The following is a 23314-nucleotide window of genomic DNA, read 5'->3' on the forward strand; positions in this document are numbered from 1 at the left end:
AAACTGATGACCGCTGACGGCCATATAACATAATATAAACATATACATAGATAGTGAGCAAGTGCAATTGCATTTTCTAGATCTGTTTGATTTTAGGTAAAAGGTAAAAAAAACTATATGTTAATCATAGTTTTCCCTGTATAAGAATGCTATTTTGTGGATAGTCAGTAAGTGAAATGGTTTACCATTGTTTAACTTCAATGTTGACTCTCCTTCTTTTTAACAACTTAAAATGCCTAGCGCATGTGTTACACGTCTGTTTCTAAAGGGTTTTAAATGGATATCACATGAATACGGATTCCAAGAGGTTAAATTATTGAATTGAATCATCAGCGATGTTGAGCTTATTTATAATAGCTTTCCTCTTATAGTTGATTTGTTTTCTCTCAATCGATTTATTACTGTCGAACACTACTGTTGCCTTTACTTATCCAAGTCATAGATTACCTGAGCCGTACTTAGCACAACTGTTTGAGAGTTTGGGTCCTCAATGCTCTTCAACTTCATACCTGTCTGGCTTTCTAACTATTTTGATTTGAGCTTCGATCGCTGATGAGTCTTAAGTAGACGAAACGGGCGTTTGGCGTTTTATATCAAGTCTGCCAGGCTGGTACTTTTAATGACTATTAGCATGGCAAAATATACTTTGGTATTGTTTATTTGTTTATTTCTTCGTCCTGAATGTTCTTGCATTTATTTGTACTGTAGTCCTGTCATGTAATTTTGTTGAATGGGTCTATCAATCTCAATGCTATATCAAGCTTTAAAGACCAAAATGTTACAAACATTTATCCTACCTCCATGACAAATATGTTGTTGTAACCGCAGATAAAGCCCCAAACAACATTGCGTTTGTGTGTAAAACTCATTACAATAACTGCTTGATAAATGAATTAGGTATTGACAATTCCCTTAGAAATTCAACATATATCCTTACGACACTTACCAAAGAGGAAATCCTGGATAATCAAAGATCTGTTCTATGTTCTTTGGAATTTCAACCATGGACGAAGAACTGGATCTTCCATCACTGTATTGGATAACTTAACTATACAAGTGTCTTTACACATAACGGTATATTGCTGGGTCTTCCAATTGCTACACGAAACCTCTTTCTAAATTATTAACGTCTATTTCATCAGCAATTAAAGCCGGGCTTCAAAGTTATTGTGAAACTGCATATTCTAGAGGTGGCGTGAATCAGATGTGGATACTAAAATTATCTAAAAGATCTTTTAGTGCATACATTATAAGTTTTAATTAACTCCCTTCTGGATAATATCCGTTGCGGTGGTGTTCCATAACTGGAAGTTTATACATGAAGAAGAAGAAGAAGAAGAAGAAATACAATCTAAATCTCTTTCAATGTTAAAACATTTGACTTTTCTACACTTTAAAAAGTATCTTGTCTTAGGGAGTGATAAATCCTACTTTGTTAAGGATCACTCTGATTCTTGCGTTCGGAGGACGTGTTTTTTTCAATCAGCCTCGGCATGCCAATAAGAACCAATTGTGCCCCTCTTCTTGCCGACTTCTTCCTTTATAATTATGAGGCTGACTTCGTACAGGAACTTCTTAGAAAGAAAGATAAGAAGTTAGCAATATCTTTTAACTGTACTTTCCGCTATAAAGATAATGTTCTCTTAACAGATAATTCAAAAGTTGGTGACTATGTTGAACGCATCTATCCCATCGAACTAGAGATAACAGATACAGTTATGTCGGCCTCTTATCTTGACATACATCTAGAAATTGACAATGTGGGTCGGTTGAAAGCAAAACTTTACGACAAAAGAGATGATTTCAGCTTTTCAATTGTGAACTGTCCATTTCTAAGAAGCAACATTCGAGTAGCATCTGCATACGGAGTATATATCTCCCATTTTATACGATATTCTCGTGCTTGTAATTCCTATTATGATTTTCTTGATAGAGGATTGCTACTCACAAGGAAGCTATTAAACCAAGAGTTCCAAAAAGACGACGTTGGAATCATTCTTTCGTAAATTAGCCATCACGAGTTGGTAGACCGTTATGAAATAACCGTTTCACAGATGATATCGAATATTTTCCTTACGTCGTAATTACAAAACCCTTCCCTTTCATGAATGTGACATACCGAATTAGACTGTTTAACGGATTTATTTTAGAATGTGCAACACAACGGGTGCCACTTGTGAAGCAGGATCTGCTTACCCGGAGCACCTAAGATCACACCTAGTTGAGGATGGGGTTCGTGTTGCTTATTCTTTCGTTTTCTATGCTGTGTCATGTGTACTATTGTTTGTCTGTATTTCTTTTTCATTTTTAGTCCTGGCGTTGTCAGTTTATTTTCGATTTATAAGTTGACTATCCATCTGATATTTTTCGTCCCTCTTTTAGTGTTATATTTAACATTGCCATAAAAGCGCGAGGTTTGTATAGCAACGAAATCAGGTTCATCCCCTCATTTTTTCTTTAAATGTCCTGTACCAAGTTTGAAAAATTGCAGTTATTATAGTTCGTTTCTGTGTGTTTTGTACTACCTTTTTTTTGTTCACTTCAGTCACGCTTATATCCACTTCATTTGAATTACAATATAACAAATTACAAAGAACAATTTGATTGATTGATTGTTGTTTGCTTAACGTCCAGAAACTACATTTCATCCATATGGAATAAAGATATGTTATCATTACAATATGGCACTGACTTGTACTTCACCTATCGAACCGTTCTTACTGTTGTATTTTTTATATAAATTAAAGGGTGTCAATTTCACAGTCACTCAACGACATAAAAAAGATACATCTAAATGTTTACATAGAGATTTCAACAATAGACAATAGACAGGTGTCTATCTAACAGGCATGGGGTAATCGTAATCAACTGTAATCGATTACATTTTGCAGTGTAATCCTATGTAATCAGTAATAATGCTATTTCTGATTACAAGTAATCGTAATGTAATCGATTACATTGCCAAAAACAGGTGTAATCATGATTACTTTTAGATTACTTCAAGATAACATTTATATGATTACTTCCTGATTACAAATCTATATATACATATGAAAATAGTTTTTGATAGACAAGATGAAAATAAGAAAATGTAAAGCTTGAATGAAAAATCATGAAACTAGTATTCACAATGATGGGCTCTTGTTTAATGTGATGAATTGTATCATCTTCATAACAAATTTGTATAACCGAGTGTTTTATTTTGCGTCTCCAATATTTTGTTGTGAGATTGAGCTCTTATGATACAAGAATATGCCTTGAGAGCATTTTTTCCTTGATTAAAAACTTCTGATATTAACTCTTATTTCATATTTATATAAATTTACCATGTTTACCAAATATTTTAACATAAATACATTGAAATTCAAACGCAGAAAACGTTTAGTTCCAATTTGACCTTGATGGTCGACAGAAATATTATGATAAATTGAGAATGGAAATGGGGAATGTGTCAAAGAGACAACAACCCAACCATAGAAAAAAAACCCAGAAGGTCACTAACAGGTCTTCAATGTAGCGAGAAATTCCCGCACCCGGAGTCGTCCTCCAGCTGGCCCCTAAACAAATATACTAGTTCAGTGATAATGAATGCCATACTAACAAGTACATGTACAGTGTGTCATATGGCATAACATTACAAACAATATACATAGTAAACAATAGGTGACGTCAGAAGTATCATCAATACAAAATATCTTTTATAAAACAATTTAAAGAGAAAAATATATACTTTCTTAATTTACAAAGCTGTTTTGTTTTTTCACCTGACAATAATTCTATTAATTATTAATTAGATCACGTATTAAAAATTTTCAAACAAATAATGACAACCAACCACTTTTAACTTTATTGATATTGTTATTAAGACAATCGAATTTTAATACCCAAGCTCACTTATTGTTTGTAAACAAAATGGAAGTAGTGATTTACACCTGTAAAAATATTAATGAATGTGTCAATTATATCCCAACAGACAATAAAACTATACTTAATTATTTTTTCCTTTTTGGTTCAGGTTTTTTTGTTAATTAGGCTGTTGGTTAAAATTTGTAGAAAAATAAGTTATTTTCTACATAGAGAAAAGACAGTTGTCTGTAGCTATTTTATGAAGTTACACATGTTACACTGTATTTTTCTATAAATTCTTTTAATTAAGATATTAAATCAAGGCATTTTAAAGATCACCAAAATTAGCTTTTTTGAGGATAAAAAGTTATAAAAAAAGACTTTGATATTGCAATATACAATTTAATCATAAGTAATCTAAAGTAATCATAATTACTTTCAAGAAAAGTAATATAATGTAATCCATTACTTATGAAATAAGGTGTAGTTGTAATGTAATCGATTACAGTTGATTAGCAAAGTAATTGTAATTAAATCGATTACATTTTAAAGTAATCGACCCCATCCCTGCTATCTAATGTAAATTTCTCATCTACCCTCCTCTGAAAACATTGGTTTCTAATGTCTCTTTCAAATGAGCTGATATAACTGGCAACAAAGAATGCATTATATTATATTCGTACCTTCTGCAGCAAAATTGGTACCGTTAATGGTATTAATCCTTCTCGAACTAGCTAGTAACTGTCAGTGTTCATATTGTTTAATTGTTTCCCCTTTTTTGTTTGTCTCAATCGATTTATGACTTTCGAGCAGTGGTATTTAACTGTTACCTTTCTTTTACAAAGTTGGCCAAACTGACTGCCTACAGAAAACTATCATTTTCTCTTTTACAGATATTTGAAACAAAAATAATCAAGTTTTCAAATCTAATATATGTCCCTTAAATGTATAAGTAAGATTTTCAAATGAAACCTTCCTTATAAAATTAAAACCACGATGATGAACATACTATTTATCAGTCTCAAACTATGACTGTTTTGTCGAAAACATGCACAACAATGTAGGTTAATATTGAGTACGTTACATATGTTATGTCAGGTTATATATCAGGTTTATATCAGGTTTATGAGTGTAAATGTGTATTCATGTGTTTTTTTTGGTCTAAATGTACTTTAATCATTCCAATCATTTTCTGTGCTTTATTTTGTAATTCATTCATTTGATTGTATAGCTCAAATTTTGGGCCCCTTGATTGGTTAATAAAATATTAAATAAATAACACTCCTAATGCTCAGATCGGTTGTCACCGTGCAACACAGTTAATAACACCATATAGGAAAAACATAGAACTCTTTTTGTCTTAAGACACTGTCAAACATCCAAACATACTATCCACACTCATCTGTGTCCACACTTGTTGGTTAATAAAATTATCTTATCTATCTTATGTTAATATTGAGCACGATGACGTCAATAAAAATCCACTTTTTTTTGTTATGTTAATATTTAGCACGTTAAAGTCATTATATATCTATGTGAATTTATACCTGAGATAAATATAGACACTATAGTTTGACACGGAGAAAGACTAAATAAGTATATTCACTGGGAATTTGTGTGATCTCTCGATAAATATAATGGAAATCATATACACCTTTTTCGAAGGAATTGATCTTACGACTATTTTTATTTTTGGTATAGTTTTTCTTGTGACGATTTTGTGGATGACAAGTCCGAAGTCGGATATTCCAGGACCCAAAGCCTGGCCTATTTTTGGGAACATTTTACTTGTTAGTCAGTTCAATAGAGCCACAGACAGAATAAAGTTTGTAGACCAGCTGACGGCGAAGTATGGTCCAATATTTCGAATGTTCTTAGGACCATATCAGATAGTATTTGTACAGGGTCATAAACATGTGCTAGACGTTATACGGAAACGAGGACACGATTTTGTGGACAGACCCAACTTTATTCCAGGAATTAAATTAGCTCAAAATGTAGTAGGAGGTATATTATAAGTAATATAGTTATATTTTCATATGAATAAGAATGAACATATAAATTGTCTCATTTAAGGACTCTTCATGGTCGGACAGCATGATATTTACATGCACAAAACAAATATACACTATATGGTTTACATGAATTTTACTAATCATTTACAAGGATTGCTTAATTTTGAAATCGGAAAATTCTACCGACAAATTCCTCTACAAATTTTGTTTCAACTGGTGTACAAATATCCACCGACAACACCAATTTTAAGGTACCAATTCGTTCTTTTTCTCTTTCTATAAACACAACATCAAGACCTTCCCTGTCATATTGCTTTTATGTTTTTTCTGTAACAGGAACGTAATTTTGCGATATCATCAACTGTAGTATTGGCTATCTAAGGTTTTTTTTCAAATAACAGTATACCATATTATATGTGTGCTAAACTGCAAGTGTAACGATGTCTTTACCTTTAAATAAGTTCAATAACCAGCCATTTCAACATAGTAAACACAATATATAGGCCATTTAAAAATACAAATGTCTATTTTTAAGCACACCTATGCTTAAACATCTTATCTTGAATGTAAAATGCTGCCAGTTAAACGTTTTGTACAAAGGTCTTTTAGATGATTAATGAGTGCAAACATCAATGAAAAATACGCTACAGATGAAAAATAAAAAAATATTTATAAGTGAGAATTTTTGTTTAATTTTTAAGCGTACTGTGTTATGGCAACCCATATAACTGTACCTGTATTTTAATATTATAGAATCTGCAAAAATGAATTAGTTAGAATGTTTATGATAACTCTGAAAGGAAACAGTTCCTTTATTATTATATGCAAAATATTTTCTACAAATTATAATCAACCTTCATACATGAAATGGATGTCTAACCTAGCTGTTATCGTTACTAGATCAACCGTTAAATTGTTTCTCCATATGAATATAAGACTATTCAGTAATGATTTCAAAAGCACAAAGCATCCTAAAAATTAAACATAGCAAGTTAAATCAGTGTACCCTCTCGACATTGTTACCAAAAGATTTATTAATTACAATGATATTATACTTTTTTACTATAAGAAATGAAACTACGTGTTGCAAACTAAGAGGCTCAGCACAAAGAAAAAAACATAAACGGGAGTAGTTATTTTACAACAGCATTCATAAATTTATAAAGAAAATTTGTCTATCCTGTCACTACGGTAACAATGGTAACAGTAACAGGAATGACTATTTTTGACTTAACGTCTTCAAAAAGGATTTTTTGTTACACTTAGTGAAACATTTGATTATTTGACCTTTTTTGTAGTGATAATGTTCTCATTTGTTTTCTTTTTTTGGTAACATCATAGACATGATAGACATACTATACTGAATTTCTTCAATTTTCTTTCTTTACAATATATATAGGAAGATGTGGTATGAGTGCCAATGAGAAAACTCTCCATCCAAATAACAATTTAAAAAAGTAAACCATTATAGGTCAATGTGTGGCCTTCAACACGGAGCCTTGGCTCACACCGAACAACAAGCTATAAAGGGCCCCAAAATTACAAGTGTAAAACCATTCAAACGAGAAAAACAACGGTCTAATCTATATAAAAAATGTTTGGAAAGAAAAAAGAAAATCACAAAAATACTGAACTCCGAGGACAATTTTAAAAGATACCAAAATAGTACATTATACACAGTTCAATCCAATCAGAAAACAGGGAAAAATGATTTGAATGGTACTCTAATTATGTACGCAAATTAATTACGCAGCACTCTTATTTTAAATTTACTTTGATTTCACCACTGGATATAAATCGTGTTTATCATTTATGTTAATACGCATACATCCAACAAACATTTTGAACACTTTAAAATGGGCATTTTTCATTATAAAAAGCATAGATATACTTTAATTTCAACATTTCTTTGAAATGGCACAGAAATCAGATTGTAATGAGACTTGTTAGAGAGTACAACATTCAGTCCTGTACAACACGTGTGTACAACACATTCGTGCACAAAGTTAACGGCAACTGTAAAATGTGCTTTTAAAAGTAGTTTTATACAACCGTGTTAAACATATATTTTAATAAGAAGTGTTTTTTTTTATGATAAAATAATTACTTTAGATGTATATTTCATTATAATACATTATTCTGATTCAATTTGACTAACTGTACATCACGTGTTATTCCGTAAGCAATTATATTACACAATAAAACATCATTCATGATGACACAAGTCCCATAATAAAGTGCACAGGTAAATTAAGTAAAACCTTGATGTAAATCGTGTTTAATGATCTTAGCTAAAGAAATGTAATTATAAGTATTGAATGCTTCTTTTTGTAACTTCAAAGACAGGTTATCAAAATTAAATCTTTAAAGTATGAAACGAACATGGAGAAAACGGTATATATATATGTGTAACTTGTAACATTAAATAAGCATAACATAGGGTTTTTACCTGAAATTTGTTCAAATTCAACGTATTTTCCTGCATTTTAATACAATACATTTTTTTGGATTCGGACTAGGACGTCATACTTACTTCACATACAAAAAATATCAAAATTGGCCGTTGAGGATGAGTTTGGAATGTTGTTCGTTACGTGTAAGAAGAAGTAATTTGGAAGGATTAAAATTAGAAAATTGAAGAATTGTTAAAAAAACAAGTGTTCTTGCTATTTTTTCATTTCAAAATGACTTGATATTCCAAATGGGCATAATAAGAGATTTAAAAAAATATGCAAAATATGATTGATTCGATAGTCCCGGCTGAACACCTAAATTATTTTAATGTCCAGTTATTATGTTACAATTTAAAGAAATGACGTTTCAACGCTATTCTGAATAGGGTCCAAGACATAGTCACTTATTATTTCAATTACACTGCTCTTAGCATATAATTATTTAGATTTTCAGAATGTGCATTTGCTGTGCGTTGTTGTTCGAAAAAAAAATACATGTATATCTGTTTAACGTTTATGTTTAAAGTTATGTGATAAACTAATTGTCCAGTGTTTTTGTTACGCTTTCGTTTTCTGTGGAAAAAATGCTGACGTCGTAATTAAAAAAAGTAATTGACGTTACGTTTGTGGACTCAGATTTGTGCACACCGTCAATACGGGGCGCCGAATGGGACTCTTGTGGTTTTGTACAAAACTCAATTCTGTCATAACAAAATCATTTTTGTCTTACAAAACTATGTGCTACAGACTTGTTTTATGAGAACTTCAATTTTGTGATGACAAAATTCATTTGTGTAGACAAAATTCATTTTTGTAGACAAAATTCATATTTGTCATGACAAAAGTAAATTTTGTCTAAAAGGTATGCAAATATAATCATATTTGCATACAAAATTGACTTTTGTTACTTGATATTGAAATTAAATCACAAAAATCCATTGTGTGAGATAAGATTCAATTTTGTGAGACAAAATTAACTTTTGTGAGACAAAATTGACTTTTGTGAGACAAAATTTGATTTTTGTGAGACAAAATTAACTTTTGTGAGACAAAATTAACTTTTGTGAGACAAAATTAACTTTTGTGAGACAAAATTAACTTTTGTGAGACAAAATTCAATTTTGTCAATTTTGTTGAGACAAAAGTCAATTTTGTTAATTTTGTTGAGGCAAAAGTCAATTTTGTCAATTTTGTTGAGACAAAAATCAATTTTGTTAATTTTGTTGAGACAAAAGTCAATTTTGTGACAACATAATTCATTTTTGTGACGACAAATTCAATTTTGTAACAACATAATTGACTTTTATGAGACAAAATTGACTTTCGTGAGACAAAAATAAATTTTGTTGAGACAAAATTCGATTTTGTCAATTTTGTCAATTTTGTTGAAACAAAATTCAATTTTGTCAATTTTGTCAATTTTGTTGAGACAAAAGTCAATTTTGTCAATTTTGTTGAGACAAAATTCAATTTTGTCAATTTTGTTCAGACAAAATTCAATTTTGTCAATTTTGTCAATTTTGTCTCACATTGGTCAATTTTGTCTCACATTGGTCAATTTTGTCTCACATTGGTCAATTTTGTCTCACAAAAGTCAATTTTGTCCCACAAAAGTCAATTTTGTCCCACAAAAGTCAATTTTGTCTCACAAAAGTCGATTTTGTGTAAGAAAAGTCGATTTTGTATGCAAATTAGGTCACAGAATCCAAACTAAACTAATTTGAATACAAAATTGACTTTTGTCGCCCAATTTTCAAATAAGTTAACAAAACTCAAGTCTGTGTAACAAAAATGAATTTTGTCATGACAAAAGTGACTTTTGTCCGCTGATAGATAATTTTGTATGACAAATTCAATTTTGTAACAACATAATTGACTTTTATGAGACAAAATTGACTTTCGTGAGACAAAAATCAATTTTGTTGAGACAAAAGTCAATTTTGTCAATTTTGTTGAGACAAAATTCAATTTTGTCAATTTTGTTGAGACAAAAGTCAATTTTGTCAATTTTGTTGAGACAAAAGTCAATTTTGTCAATTTTGTTGAGACAAAATTCAATTTTGTCAATTTTGTTGAGACAAAATTCAATTTTGTCAATTTTGTTGAGACAAAAGTCAATTTTGTCAATTTTGTCTCACATTGGTCAATTTTGTCTCACATTGGTCAATTTTGTCTCACAAAAGTCAATTTTGTCTCACAAAAGTCAATTTTGTCTCACAAAAGTCAATTTTGTCTCACAAAAGTCAATTTTGTCTCACAAAAGTCAATTTTGTCTCACAAAAGTCGATTTTGTGTAAGAAAAGTCGATTTTGTATGCAAATTAGGTCACAGAATCCAAACTAAACTAATTTGAATACAAAATTGACTTTTGTCGCCCAATTTTCAAATAAGTTAACAAAACTCAAGTCTGTGTAACAAAAATGAATTTTGTCATGACAAAAGTGACTTTTGTCCGCTGATAGATAATTTTGTATGACAAAATTTTAAATTTGTAGTATGATACAAATTTTGTTAAACTGAACTAACTTTTGTTGAACAAAATTCACTTTTGTCCGTACAAAATTGAATTTCGAGTACAAAACCACAAGAGTCCCATTCGGCGCCCCGTAGTCAAGGCGTTTGGGAGAAAATCTTTCAATTGTTGACATTTTTACCTATTATGTCTGTTTGTTTTGTTCACACATCTTTGTGAATACAATGGAATTTTATGCGACTGCCATACATGTGAGAGCTTTAGGTTGCTGTAAAATCAGGTTTAATCAACCGTTTTCTACACAAGAAAATGCGTGTATTAGTCAGGAATATGCCAGTTGTTATCTAATCGTTTGATGTGTTTGAGCTTTTGATTTTGCCATTTGATCAGGGACTTTCCTTTCTGAATTTTCCTAGGAGTTCGGTATTTTTGTAATTTTACTTTTTTCAGTACTAATGAGCAAATTTGAATAGGGCTTTTGGGCAAACACATCCTTAGAAAAGGGCTTTTAGGAGAAAGCAAAATTACTTATTAAGATTTCAAGTTTGAAAACGGCTCATTGGAGAAAACATATTTTAGTGCAAGACACCGAGCTTATACAGGGAGTTGGGTGAGCATTACATTACGCACATGTGTACTTGAAAAAAGTCTTGATAAGGATTTTTGGGAAACGCGAAATTAACTAATTTCAGTATGGATTTGGATCATAATTAAAATAATTGGTACATGTTTCGTTTCATGTAGGAAGTGGGATAGTGTTTGCAAATGGAGATGAATGGAAGGATAGGAGGAAATTCGCATTACAAGCAATGAGAGATTTTGGTGTTGGAAAGACTTCACTTGAAGAAAAGGTTTTAGAAGAAATGCAGAATATTGCAGAAGATCTTGAAAAAGCGAAGGGAGCTGAGATAACCGATGTTAAGACAATGATGTTAAAGGCTAGCTGCAATGTCATACATAGCCTTATATTTGGATATAGGTAAGTACTCGTCAGCTATATCCATCAATGAGAATGTAATAGGTGACATAAGGTTGACTGAAAATAGGTTTATGTCTGTTTTTCCCCTTTTAAAAGTGAATTTCAGGAGTTATGGTATTTTTAAAAGAGAGGTAAGATATCAAAGGGGCGTTCAAACCCAACAGTCGAAAATAAACAGACTACGTAATGAATAAAAAAATTAAATGACCACCAGACAAAGAACACGACGCAATACACAACATATAAAACCGAGCAACATAATCCCCACCAAAGATTAGTGCTGGCGCAGGAAGAGCATGCAGATCCTGCTCCATATGTAGCCGCCCGTCGTATTACTCATATTTTAGTACAAACCCGGTGATAAATGTAATTCGGGAGGGCAATGACGGGAAAAGAGTACTGGATTGTAGTCTCGACAATTGGAAAATGTCTGTCGTCATTAACTAAAAGTCACTGAAATACATTTGTTAGCCTATCAATTCATGTAGTTTTACAATAAGCTTTTGCGCAGATTTACAATTCTGTCATTGCTTGCCACAAAACAGGGTTCAACCAACCGTTTTTTTTTTTTTTATAAAATGTCTTGTATAAAGTCAGGAAAATGGCAGTTGTTATCTTATAGTTCGTTTCTGTGTGTGTTGCATAATCGTTTGGTTTTTTGTTGCACTTCAGTGTTCCCTCAATTTTTGTTTGTTACTCTAATTTGATTGCTCTCAATCGATTTATTGACTTTCAAACAGCGGTATACTACTGTTGCCTTTATTTAACCTGGCGTTTTCTATTTTGTATTTGCCAAAGAAGGATGAGGCTCACGCAATACTTCTTTGTGTGGTTCTATTTCGCCTGAACTGCATATTTCAGTTAAAGGTTTATAATGCAAACTGGGATATTTTTCTTTGAAATTATGATGTGTACTAGTATACAAATGTGTTATACATATGCTGCAGTCTTAAATAAATTGATACAAAAATTATACATAAACATGAGTAATGTTGAATTATTTTATCCAATTATCGCTTAACAGCAAGCGAAATCATGCCACATCGTTCGTTGTAAACGGACTTTGAATACGGGCTTTGAATACATGTACATGGATAAATTAATGAATATATGTCTTTTTATTATACATTTTACTAAGCAATCATTGTTTGTATTACTTTTCTTCTATTCATGTTTCGTTCCGAATTCAAACAAATGTGAAATTTACAAATAATTAAAGGCTGATGGACAACAGATATCAGAGTTTTCCAATAAACATAACTCATTTATCTTTTCCTAATGTATTTTGGTAGAAATATGGATAGACAACATAAAATTCACATAACAATACATTGAATCAAATTCCCGAGAAATTCTATTGTTAGTTTCAAAGAATCAGAAGTTGACATACTTCTAATACAATAGTGGAAATTTGTTACTCCTCCAGGTGCTACTAAAGTAGATAAAAAATAGTTATCAAGACATTTGCGATATTCCTAATTTGAATAATTGTACACGCACATGCTGTAGTTATACCTCTTTAAACAATACCGTATTTACTTTGCTGGAATCATAATTTCACACAAATGCAAATGTCGAATCAATAATTGAAAATGTACACTAAGGTAAGATGTGAGGACGGTGGTGACACAGACAGACGAACATATCCCGAATAAGACACAACAATGCAGTCTCTTTCAGAGTCTTTAATGATCCAAGACACAAGGAAAATCGTTCCATCTTACAGTATAAAAGCTTATACACAAACTTCCAGATTATCTTGACCAACTAACTTTTATCAGAAAGTTTAATTACATAACAAAAGAGGTACGAAAGATACCAGAGGAACAGGCAAACTCATAAATCGAAAATAAACTGACAACGCCATGGCTTAACAAGAAAAGGACAAACAGACAAACAATAGTACACATGACACAACATAGAAAATTAAAGAACAAGCAACACGAACCCCACCAAAAACTAGGGGTGATGTCAGGTTCTCCGGAAGGGTTAGCAGATTCTGCTCCACATTTGGCACCCGTCGTGTTGCTTATGAGATAACAAATCCAGTAAATAGTCTAATTCGGTACGTCACATTAATGAAAAGAAATGGGATTGTAGTTACGGCGTAAGGAACATATCCGATATCATTTGTGAAACGGTTATTCCATAACGGTCAACCAACTCGTGATGGCGTCCGTAAAATTTACGAAGAGATGATTTCAACTTCACCATTCGGAACTCTTGTCTTTAACAATAATCCCTTGATTACTAGAAATCTGCCAAGAGGTACAATAGCCTTTGGGTTTTAGTCTTTGAGGTAGTATATAATTTATTAATCCGAAAAAATGTGTGCAGTTGTGACATATCTCTAAGAATTGATCTGCATTCTATTTATTTGATGTATTTTGTTTTTATGTTTCAGATACAAACATGACAATGAATCCCTGCACAAACTCATCAAGACAATTGACGAAATATTTTCAGGTCCAGGTCCTTTGACAGCGACTGGAATATTTCCCATTTTAAACTTTCTTACGGTAAGCTGCATATTTTCAAATTATTCTAGTTAAATTCATTTACGTCTTTAAAAAATTTAAGGCAAATACATTCCTTTTTTATAAACTTTTGTCAGTAAAATGTAAAAGTGTATCATCATCTTATCAATTACGTCTTTATCCTTATAAATCCGTCCACACCACTATAAGACGAACCATCACAAATACGTGTCTCAGAAAATAATTCCTACATACATTATCATAACACACAGTCACTTGTCTCAGTAAAAAAATGTCATGTATACCTTAATGTCTTGTGTTATGTTAAGGTATATATGGAAAAAAGTTCTGAGGCAAGCATCTGTAATATTAAGGAATATAGCCAAAAAAAATTCTAACACAAGTGCCCGTGAAAACCATGTGAAGTTGACTATAGATGATCGCCATTTTGACATGACGCCGACAGATTGCATCATTGGTCGAATTGGCGATTAGTTCAGTTTAGGAAGATCTTATAACCATAAGCCAATGAAAGCTAATGTGCAATTGGTTTACAACTGCATATGCAGTTTCATACCCAGCATCTCACTATAATGGAGATAAGTTGGCATCTTTCCCTCATGATGGTCCAACTTTTGCATTTTGTACTTAAAAAGCAGGCATCGGTAATGTTAAATATCAACAAAACAGAAACACATGTGTAGTTTGAAAGGTTTACGTGCATAGAATCCCCTAGATATAAAGCTAAATAATACTCTCAGTTAATATCTTGATTATTTGGAAAATAATATTTATATTTTATTTCCAAAATGACAGGGCCCAAAAAGGGCATCAAATCAGTTACAATTGACTACAAAAATTGAAATAAACGTCACAGTGTTCTGTGAATGTATATTTAGTAGTAATGTATCAACTGACCATATAATGAACGCTTCTCCTATAAAACGGTTTGTAATGTTTCATGCCATGTTTTAACATATTTGAACGGCACCATGTAACTACTACTCTATTGAGTTTATATATCCGAAGCTTTCATACTTAGTGTTTTTCCTCATGTGAAGTTAACCATTTTTCCTTCAGTTATTTTTTATGGACATTTTGCAGGAGTTATAGGATGGAAAATTTCTTCCTTATTGTTATCATAAGACTCTGAATCATTTTTCGTCCCTTCTGACCACTAAAATTTGGTCTTCATTACAATAAGAATTTGGAGGGATAGTTTACATTGAATTGATGTTGTAATATGCAATCTTGTCATTTCTCAATGCGTGTTCATCTCCGTATTAAGATACACCTGTGTTATTCTTATTATTATATAATATTGTTATCACTTCAGAAAGACAGCGTTAGGATGAGAGTAGAAGGGTTCACTACTTTAAAGAAATACATAGACGATCACATAAGCGAACACCGAGATTCATTTGATCCTGAAAATATCCGCGACTTTATAGATATGTATTTGGAGGCCGAAAATGACGAAATTGAACGGACATCTTCTCTAAATCGTAAGTTTAGAGTTTCTTTTTCTGATTGGTGGACACTTTATTAAAACACCAAACGTTAAAGGAATTTAACCAATCAATTTTAGATTAATTCTATGATAAGAAGCGTGTTTAGCTCACTGGAGCCCGAGTGGCACCATATCAGCTTATGCCATCACTTGACGTCCGTCGTCGTCCGTCGTCTGTCGTCGAAAATCTTCTCCTCTGAAACTACTGGACCAAATATCTTCAAACTTTAACTAAATGTTCCTTAGGGTATCTTGTTTATAAGTTGTATCCAAAGTTTTGATCTATGGACAAACATGGCACCCATGGCTTAAAGAAGAACATTGGGGTCAAATGAAGTTATAAAAAGTATACATGACCCAAATATTCAGCATTTCTGTTGTTTCGCTGTTTTCCTCTTCTATTTGATGTGTTTCCCTCAGTTTTAGTTTGTAATCCGGATTTGTTTCTCTCAATCGATTTATGACTTTTGAATAGTGGTATACTACTGTTGCCTTTATTTATGTAGATATGGCATAATGGTAGACAAAGATACGAAAATAAGCCACTTATCTTCATTTAAAGGCAATAAATGGATAATAACGAGTCAATTGATAATTTTAGGGAAAAAAGGAAACAATAGATCTTGAAATTGTTTACATTTTACTGTCTTATAATCTAAAAGCTAGTCATCCAACACTATCATTTTCGTATTTTTTGATTTGCAATAAACCAAAATCCAACCTTTTATCCCTGGCTTCTACTCACTCTGTCATTATACTTCGATCGTTCGTCACTAAGGAATAGTTGTGTCGTTGGCAATAAGCATACCACATCTTTTTTTAAAGAGTTAAAACAATGATTGATCATGAATCTCGCAAATATATGTTAGAGTGAATTATTGTAAGTAAGAAACTACGGTAACCTTTAGTGTGTCATTTGGAGAGGTGTCCCATTGCACTCATTCCACATCTATTTTGTTTATATAATATCTGATAAATATGTCCGAAATTTACGAAACAGAAAAAAAGTATATTTAATATGACTTTTATTGATAGTTTTGATAACCAAAATTCTCGTATGGTACTAAATTCTTATATTTTTTCAGCTGGTGGGTTGTTCAGTACAATAACTGATTTATTTGCTGCTGGTACGGACACGACAGCCACTACGCTTGATTGGTCATTGTTGTATATGATTCAATTCACGGATGTTCAAAAAAGATGTCAAGAAGAAATCACAAAGGCAAGCATAAATCTTTCACAGTGAACAATCGTGAATTACGATACTTTCATAGTGAACGATCGTGAATACCGATTGTCATTATAAAAACATAGTGTTTTGCGTACATTAAATCATATTATTTTGTTAAATTTCTACATTGATTTTACCGACTCCATCGTGATTTAATCGTCAGATATGGAATCTCTGTATTCCACTGATGACCAATGGTATGTTTTAGGTTTTTTTGTCCTAAATTATGGCATCACTGTTAGCAGTAAGTATATAAGTTGTAAGATGTCATGAATGACATGTACGACGGATGATTTTTGTTGAATTAAGACTTTGTTTACCTTTCTAAAGTAACTGACTTCTATCTCGTTTATTTATGAAGTTCTTATTGCAGTATTGGACGTATTTTAAAGAGTTAGGTTAAATTATGGACAGTCTTTACTGTCTAACTATAATAGTAAATATGAATAGTCCCTGTTGGACTGCTGTTTGTCTTTTCGTTGTTTTTCTTTTAGCTCACCTGGTCCCGAAGGTTTGAGTGAGCTTTTCTCATCACTTGGCGTTCGTCGTTTGTCGTCATCGTTTACTTTTACATTTTGAACTTCTTCTGGTGAACCACTGAATGGAATGAAATTTAACATGATATAAATTTTCATTATGGCATGTTGAACAAGTGTTGTTACATTTAAGTAGATCCATCATCCAAAATGGTCGCCAGCGGGGGAAATAGTTTTACAAAGGACCATATAGGTAATGCATACAAATGTCTTCGTTTAGAGAACCATTGAATGGAATGAAACCAAACATTGCATGAATGTTTCTTATGGGGTGATGACCAAGTGTTGTTTTCTTTGAATGCGATCCATTATCCAAGATGGCCGTCAGCGGGGGAATTCGTTTAACATAGGACCCAATGGGGTATACATTGAGTCTCTACTTTTAGAAAACCACTCAACTCAATGAAACTAAACATGGCATGAATGTTCATTATGAAGTGATGACCATTGTTGTTACTTCCATCATCCAAAATTCCCGCCAGTAGGGGTATTCGTTTAACATTGCACACTATGACAAAACGTACAAATGTCTTCTTTTAGAGAATGGAATGGAATGAAACCAAACATGGCATGAATTTTCTAATGAGATGTTGACCAAGTGTTGTTACTTTGAAGTTGATCCATTATCAAAGATGGCCTCCAGCGGGGGACTTGATTTAGCATAGGACTCAATGGACAATACATATATCATACTTTTAAACATTGCCATATATGTATGAAGTTTGGCTAGCCATAAAATCAGGTTAATCCCACTTTTTTTTTATTATTGTCCTGATCTAAGAAAGGAATATGGCAGTTCTCATCAACTAGTCGGTTATATGTATGGTTTTCTCATAAAGTTGATGTTCCCTCAGTTTTAGTTTGTAACCCGGATATGTTTTCTTTCAATCGAGTTATGACATTTTAACAACGGTTTACTACTGTTCCCTTAATCATAATAGTTAAGAAACCCGATATAGTCTAAACAAAACTAAATATTGTCTAAGGTGTGTAACTTAAAACATGATTGCAAAATACACATTATTTCACGAGGCTGTATCTATTTTTAGGTCATAGGAGCGGGAAGAATGGTTCGAATATCTGATAGACGTCGTTTGCCATACACTGAGGCAACTATAATGGAAATACAAAGACTGTCCAATATAGGTATACTTAATGAAATTAAAAACAACTTTTAGTAAACAAAGACCAACTATTAAGGGTATGAAATAAATGTTTATAAGTTTGTATATGCAAGAATAGTTTAACTCGAAATTCTGTTGATTTAGCACTTTTATTAGCACAAGTTTGATTTTTGATTTTTTTAAAGATATTCGCTGCCTTCATTTCATCATTCAACATACCCTTCAGGATCATCTGAAATCACCCGAATTTTTGGGTAGGTTCAACTTGCTAAGTCTTCAGTTTTCTATGATGTGTTTTGTGACTATTGTTTGTTCGCAATTGTTTTTTAACCATGGCGTGGTCAATTTATTTTCGACCTATGTGATCCTTTACATATGTTTACAGTTAAAATATTGAAGCATGCAATCCAAGAGTTTAAATGCATTGCTTGCTCATGCATTGTAATTAAGATTAACACCTAAGTAAAATGGAGAGGCGGAGTAACAGTTTGTTTACTAAAAACAAATTGATTGGACAATGGATATTATATTGCATACAAATTTAATATTCATAGACCAATGAAACTTTCGTGCATAGTTAACAGACTGTTATACTCCACCTACCCATTGAATTAAGGTGTCAATCTTAATTACAATGCATTAGCAAGCAACCAAACAAAGCTGGCAAGCAAGGCATTTACACTCTATTTTAACTGTAATATATCGATTGACTCTCCTCTTTATTATAGCACTATTTGCAATACCTCATGTATCAGTATCAGATACCACAATCAATGGATACGCAATACCTAAAAATACCATAATTGTTCCAAGCCTTGTCTCTGTACACTTGGATGAGACAATCTGGACAGATCCCACAGAGTTTAATCCAGGCAGATTTCTGAACCAAAACAATGAAATCATCAACAAAGAATACTTAATGCCTTTCGCCTTAGGTAAGTAAATGGTGCAAAATTGGTTTAAATAAATACAACTTACAGAACATAAAGTTATAAATGTATGAAATTAAGGATCGGTACTTCTGAAATATTCATTAAAGATATTTTGATTTGTGTATTTGTGTCATCTATCAAAAATCGCTTCCAAAATAACATAACCAATATATTAAAGTCATATAAAACTTCAAATGGAAAAAAAATTGATGCATATGTTTTTTATAATCAAACGGCTGTTTTTTTTTACAGATTCTTTTTTCTCAAGGAATTTCTATAATTTGTCCAAATTAAGAAGAAGTTTCCTTATCTTTAATTGTTTGCTTCCAGTAAACAATTCGCCGATATGTTTTCCGTATGCAGTGTACCCAACTTTACCTTTCTCGTAAAAATCCGGTGATCACAATATGCATGGAGCTGCCATTCAAATAAACTATTATCTTATTATTACATGTTACATGTATACACGTACGCAATATATATGTTTCTTTGTTGATAGTTTACTATAAGGTGACAATTGTTGAACTACAGCTTCAAAAACGACAGTAAAGTAGCTGTCATATTTTCATATCATAACAGATCGAGGGAATTTATTTTCTGACGATTATACGATATGGATGCGTTAAATATTATTAAATTAATATTACTAAGTTTAGGATACACATATATATATGCATTGGTTCAAGAATTTGATACACATTATTTTTCACCTTTCACTCGTTTCCTAATGACTCTCATCTATTTTTTCTATGATGACGAAAGCTGGTTTGTGTAAAAAGAAAGCTTCTAATAATTAGGATTAGTAGAAATGAAAACATAATTTGTCCATCTGATTGGTATACAATTATTATATGTGTAAAAAATTACTAAAAATCATAATGAAATTAGATCGGTGTGTTTGGGATTTTTTTTTCCAATATAAACTAGAAAAAACTAGATCTTTTGCCTATTTTTTATATCAACTGTTCATGAAGAAATCACTTTCAAATTTGAGGGGAAGTGTAATTTAAATAAAAAGAGTTTGAAAATCTTTTGACAAAAAAGATACTTGTTCGTCTACTACCGACTCATCAGTGACGTTCGAATCCAAAGAAGTTTTAAAAGTCCAAATAAAGTACGAAGTTCAAGTGAATTGAGGACCAAAGATCCTAGAAGTTTTGCAAAATACAGCTAAGGTAATCTATTCCTGGATAGAAAAGCCTTAGTATTTCAAAAATTGTTTTGTAAAGCATCGAAAAGGTAACTTAAGGTATACGAATGAGACGAAAATATATTTTGCAGATTTCATTATAGGAAGGCAACCGAAAATTGGCAAAATATAGATAAACAACAACATAATATAGAAATATGTGTCAACCCAAATGACAACTTCTTTATATTATATACAGGAATAAAATGCAAGCAACATGAACAGACCAAGTTTTCATCAATTAAAAAATGTATTTTATCGTTTGGTAGCTTTCCTGTGCAAAGTTAAGTTTTCGACTTTGGGTTTTATTGCCCCTGAGTGTTCTGTCCCCATTTTTTATCTGATATAAACGCCATTGTGTTCTACCACTCCTTAACATTGTTACAGGTAATTAAGTTAATGTACAGTATAATATGTGAAGGGTCAACTGATGATTTCTGATAAGATATTCAAAATCGTGATACAAATTTATCCTTGGAGCAATGTCACTGTACGGTAGATTATTTTTTTTTTAATTTTAAGCTTTACATCGTGCTACTTTTTCATGCACATTAAATTCAATTATTCAAACAATACAAATTATTTGGAGACTAAATTTATATCAAACATTCATTTAGTTTTGTTATAAAATCAGTACATCTATAGTTAGAGATTTGGTATTAACTAAAAGAATATAATTGAGACACGTAAATGAGACAAAATCTCGACGACAAGAGCAAACTAGAGTATATAGAATACAACATACAATCGACGTAAACAGCAACACATTTTATATATATATAAAATAAAAGCCAATTCATCCCTTACATAAACATTAAGAGTGAAAAAAGCAGATCATTGGGCAAGCATAACCTTATGTAGTCCTCCATTGTAATGTCAGCGACTTATTTCATAGGAATTGCATACAATCACCTCATAAACAGAATATAACTACTGCTTAGTATATATATATAGGATATCTTTAGCAATGAGACTGACAATCTCAATATGTAGAGTAAGTGAATGATGATACCAAAAGTAATTTCTTAGTACTAAGTTTTGAACTAGTCTATGACTCATTTAAATTTTTTTTTGCAGGTCCACGTTCCTGTCCTGGAGAGTCCTTAGCACGAACAGAGCTGTTTCTGATCTTTTCGAATCTTCTACAAAGATTTGAATTCTCTAAAGTCGATTCAAGTGACATATTATCATTTGAAGGAATAACAGGGATTACACAAGCACCTTCGCCATATAGGCTTAAAGCTGATTTAAGATAGATTATTATTTAGCTTATTTAACATGTCCAACTTTAGAAAGCGTGTACTTTGTTCGAAAGTGTTTGTATTAACAAATTTTCAAATATATCTTCTTTTTTTTTTTTTTTTTTTTTATATCTGATCATTGATAGCGTAATGAACTTATACATAAGACATCGGGACATCGTGTACGAATATATTGATGATCCTCTTATAGACAACTCAGAAGGCGCCAGGATTTTATGTCAGGCAAAATACATAACATAGCTCAAAATGATGACCAGACGCAGAACAAGCAGAGGAGCACCCCAAGAGTAGCAAGGGTAGTGGTGTTTTTTTCACTAGGTTTTGCACATGCTATTCCGGAGATACTTTTTGGAAGGCAGATCATCTTACACTTTAACGGAAGTGTTTTATCAGTCAGAAAACAACAATAGAAAAACAAACAACAACCAATTAAGTGCTTTTATCGAACACGGAATGACACTTTGCTTTCTAGTGCCTTCAAAATGCCTTAAAAGACTAAAGACTGGAAAGCAGTATTGAAATACGGGTTTAGTTTTCTTTTTAGAAATATCCTCAATCAAAACAAAACCTGTCGATACGCGACATTGCTAGGAAATTTGCTTATATAGCGGAGGAAACAACAGCAAAAACACTGTGAAAACGTTAAGTCCTGCCTTTAAAAGATTGTGCGTTTGGCAAATTCTATCATTTGTAATGTCCACTTCCATCTTCAATAACAACTGATACTGTTTATTCATCAAAATTTAATACAACCATATGTGTCCTCTTCTGTTTAGATATTGCTTTTTTAGAATAAAATAAGAACATGCTTTAGCTTGTATAGTAATTGCTTTTTCAAATGATTTTTTGTCAATAATTCTAGAATATGCATATATATACTGCAGATTGTAGAATTAATGAATATTAAATTATATATGCATTATCCGGCAATAATTTAATTTTGGATGTAACGCGTCTTCTGATTGGCTAACGTTATTTTGTAATGAGCCCATATACATAATTTAGTCATGTAACCGTGACGTCATCAACGTTTTTTCATGGTTTTCTACGGGTTAAATGGAATTTAGAATTAAATTAAAAGAAATGACTGTAATATTTGTTCTGTCTATTCGAAATAACATAATGAATGTGGTGGACACTGTTAAATAACCCGCTACGCGCGTTATTCAGTGTGCACCAATTTTTTTATGTTATTTCTTCATTTATAAACTAAAATATTCCATTTTTTTTATTCATGTACACTTATCTATACTCAAGACAGTTAACGATTCGATATATTTGAATACA

General features: G+C 31.8%; 1 protein-coding gene across 1 annotated transcript; it reads left to right on the plus strand.

The window, feature by feature from the left end:
- The first annotated feature begins 5349 nt into the window (after window positions 1-5349).
- On the plus strand, window positions 5350-22840 carry LOC134728261 (cytochrome P450 2C15-like). The gene is made up of 8 exons (XM_063592809.1): window positions 5350-5853; window positions 11532-11766; window positions 14171-14285; window positions 15580-15748; window positions 16839-16975; window positions 18570-18666; window positions 19373-19579; window positions 21843-22840. Exons 1-8 carry the CDS (start codon window positions 5484-5486, stop codon window positions 22019-22021), a joined length of 1509 nt encoding a protein of 502 aa, XP_063448879.1. The 5' UTR covers window positions 5350-5483; the 3' UTR covers window positions 22022-22840.
- Window positions 22841-23314: the final 474 nt, after the last annotated feature.

Source organism: Mytilus trossulus, chromosome 1 (assembly GCF_036588685.1).
Source record: "Mytilus trossulus isolate FHL-02 chromosome 1, PNRI_Mtr1.1.1.hap1, whole genome shotgun sequence".
NCBI classification, from domain to species: Eukaryota; Metazoa; Mollusca; class Bivalvia; order Mytilida; family Mytilidae; genus Mytilus; species Mytilus trossulus.